Genomic DNA, 3,598 nt, shown 5'->3' on the forward strand with positions numbered 1-3,598 from the left:
TCTAGACCGTTCTGGAGTAGTACGGATTGTCCTAGACAGTACCAGAAGAGTCCGGAAGCATAGCTATAGTACACGAGCAGAGAGTCCCAAATATGGTAACATACTACATAAGCGACTACAGCTAAGCGCTAGGAGACGCATAGCCTCGTGTAGTCCGGACCGGATAAGTCCAAGTTCAACAGGATGCAATGAGCTCTTCTTCACTCACATCCACAAATATGTTGGAGTTTGCCATCCGGCCATCGCCGAGTGACCAACTACATACAAATAGCACATCGGTACTGCCAGCTCATCATGTACCTACCTGCTCTTTAGTCCGTATGGCGACGAGCCTCTTCGGTTTGTGTTTGAGGCCTGGGTGGGGCTTTGTTCTGTCTGGGCCTGGAGAGCCCTGAGTGCCAGTTTGATGCCCTAAACCTCTTGTCTATGCGTCTATGCCTCTCTCTCTCTCGCTCTTCCTTAACTCTATCATTCGCTCTCTGCACTCGCTATCTGCGCCCAATTCACCATCATCGACCAGATCACACCACTGCCGCTAACACAATATAATCTCCATCGCTGTAGGGCTCTTTTTTTCAGTCAGCCTGATTGCCTATGCACGGAGCACCATAAAATGGCAGGGACGAGTAAAATGGCAGGGACGAACGAAGAAATGATTGTTACCTCCAGGACCGAAACCGCTCCCTCTCATCGAAAATCTACTAGATATGTCCCAGCACGCTCCCTGGTACAAAGTCCGAGAGCATGCTCTACGGTATGATGAGTCTCCGCGCGTGCACTGAGTACAATCAACAAGCTGGATCCCATGGTTGCGCTCACCTACACCCTCTCGTATCAGGAAACATTACCTCTTACCAGATCTTAGGCCGCTCGGTAGTTGTCCTCAATAGCGTTCAAGCAGTGTTTGACCTCCTCGACAAGCGCTCAGCCAACTTCTCCGACAGACCGCGCACCCCTGTCACCGAGTTGTATGCTAATCTCACTTCTGGGAGGCTGTGGTGGATACTAATCTTGTAACCCTTAGAATTGGGTGGAATGGGAATTTCTCACTACAGCAATATGGCCAATCATGGTGATCGCACCGCCGGCTCTTTTGGCAATATCTGAATCCCGGCCGACTCAACCAGTACGACGACACTCAACACCGTGAATCTATCCAATTTTTGCGGAAAATCCTCGACAAGCCCTCCGGCCTCGAGGAGCACACCCGTCGGTGAGCATTCTCCAGGTTTCTCCACTTCCGAGTCGTAGAATGAATGTTAACTTCTTCACAAGCACCCTGGCCGGAGTTGCTATAAGGATGGTCTACAGAATTGATGTATCCTAGGCGGAGATAGATGAGACAATAAAAGATATTGTGAACGACGTCGAAACAGTCATGGATACCTTCCGGTTCACCTTCATCCCCGGTAGTACCTTCCTGATCGAGAACGTGCCGTTCTTGCGCTACATGCCTCCCTGGTTCCCTGGTGCCGGATTCCAAGCCACGTGTGAGACGTGGCGCGCCGCCTCAGAGAGGATGGTTGAGCAGCCGTACGTGCGAGTGAAAGCAAATATGGTGAGACTTCCAAGCACGAGGGTTTTTCCGAGAAATTCTTACGGTGTATGCTGACGCTGATGCTTCACAGAATGCCGCCGAATCCACAGATACCATAGTCGGTGCTGCCCTAGGTAGCGGCGGGCTGTCTGCAGAGGAGCGCGAGATGATTATCAAGAATGTTGTCTGCGTCACATACGTGGCTGGCGTCGACATGGTAGACTAGCACTCATTACTGTGGGATTCCGCTTAGTTCTGTGTCATGTATAGACACTCAGAACATTGTCTACATTCTTCCTGGCTTCGAACCTCTTCCCTGAGCCTCAGAAACAGGCTCAGGCCGAGTTGTACGCCGTCGTCAGCACCAACCGCCTCCCAGACTATCCCGACCGCGACCGGCTTCCCTACGTGAACGCTCTTATAAGAGAATGCCACCGGTGGCTGCCCATTGGTCCTCTGTCGTTGCCCCATGCAACTCTCGAGGATGATGAGTATGATGGGTACTTCATCCCTGCTGGCGCAGCAGTTCTCCCCAACATCTCGTGAGTGGTCAATGCCTTTCATCCGACGCGGTCCTGCCATGCTCCAATTCACGAGTAGCCTACAACGAGGTCTGCAGAACTGAGGGATAACCACCCTTGCAGGTCTGCAGACCTCCCTCACATGCAACAAGGGCTAATGATTGGCTACAGGAGGGGGAAAGTGATGGGGCGCCCTACGAGCGCATCATATTTTGATGGGTGAATCAAACGAGGAATCTGGTGTTTCTTAGGGTGCAAGCTGTTCACAGAACTTAAGCACCACTAGCCTCTGTTACAAAGCGGGCGACCATATAGGTTGCAAACCGGGAGAAGTGCGCACAAAAGAAGGAGAGCGGGCGCAGGTGAGGAGGGGAGGAAAGGCCGACGGCGCTTGTTGCTATGGGCGCATCAGCGCGCACTAGTGTTGATGATCAAAGTTCCTAGAATGGCATGATGGCGCATAATAAGCGTCTTTAGGGTTTGCACGAAGAGGACCCGCCATTCGTGCTCCCCCGAGCCGGGAGCACTCAGGCGGGCACTCTAAAGCCTCGTTCGCGCGATAAATACAGACGGCGTCCCCTCTGGGGGTGAAGATGTGGGTGGCTCCCAACCCAAACCCAAACCCAAACCCAAACCCAAACTCAAACCCTAACCGAACCCTAACCAAAATTCTAACTGAATCACGTGGGTCAGGGGAGAGGGAGGTCTGAGACGGGCAAGGGAGGTCTGCAGACCTGCAAGGGCAATTAACCCTAGGGTCTGCAGACCTCGTTGTAGTCTCTACCAGCGTTGTTACGGGTCAAGTCAACGGTCATGACTTTTAGACGACGGATGACCGGTCACTGTGTGACACGGTCATGACCGCCGGTCAAAAGTTAGCACATGAGATCTCCGGCATGTCCAAGTGTGCGTCTGACGGCAGGCCATGGCTCTCGAATAGGCCAAACGCATCGTGGCCGCGAGGAGGTACAATAAGGGCTGATGAGACTATTGCATACTCATCCCTGTCCTTGAATTTAAATGACCTACTACCCCATAATACGCCATATCTGAGCTGCGAACCGACAAAGAGCTTGCCGACAGATAGATAAAAAATCAACTCATAGGGAACGGAACTCGACTTGGATATGAAGGCCGACGAGAGAACTAGCTGTATATGACAAACGAGCTGCAGTTTCTAGCCAGCAAGAGGAGTCGGAGTCGGAGGAACAGTTGCCCAGCGGCCTACTGTTGGTTGCCACCGTGACAGCTGATCGTTCAGTACTTTGTTAGTCATGGCAACTGAGATGTTGTTGAGGTTCTGAATACAGCATTAGCCACGCTCGATTTACATTATCACTGGTGCTCGCTCCAAACGGAAGGTTCTGTAGGCAGGCGAACGACGCTGGTCTGGAGGGACATCCGGTCAAGTTGACCAGGGTTGCATACGGGAAACCAGGTTTGTCATTGGTGCTCCCAGGCGGCGCCGTCTTGCTAGTGCATGGAGGTAGTCAGTGTAACGGTGGTGTCACGGATGACGCACCGTCACAGAGAAGTACGG

General features: G+C 52.4%; 1 protein-coding gene across 1 annotated transcript; it reads left to right on the top strand.

Annotated features, from left to right (window-relative positions):
• Nucleotides 1-1,378: 1,378 nt before the first annotated feature.
• On the top strand, nt 1,379-2,083 carry DICSQDRAFT_168403 (cytochrome P450-like protein; the record flags this gene model as incomplete). The annotated part of the gene is made up of 3 exons (XM_007364008.1): nt 1,379-1,558; nt 1,629-1,754; nt 1,808-2,083. The coding sequence occupies 3 exons, from the start codon at nt 1,379-1,381 to the stop codon at nt 2,081-2,083; spliced, it is 582 nt and encodes a 193-aa protein (XP_007364070.1).
• Nucleotides 2,084-3,598: the final 1,515 nt, after the last annotated feature.

This window comes from Dichomitus squalens (genome assembly GCF_000275845.1).
Source record: "Dichomitus squalens LYAD-421 SS1 unplaced genomic scaffold DICSQscaffold_7, whole genome shotgun sequence".
In the NCBI taxonomy this organism is placed as follows: Eukaryota; Fungi; Basidiomycota; class Agaricomycetes; order Polyporales; family Polyporaceae; genus Dichomitus; species Dichomitus squalens.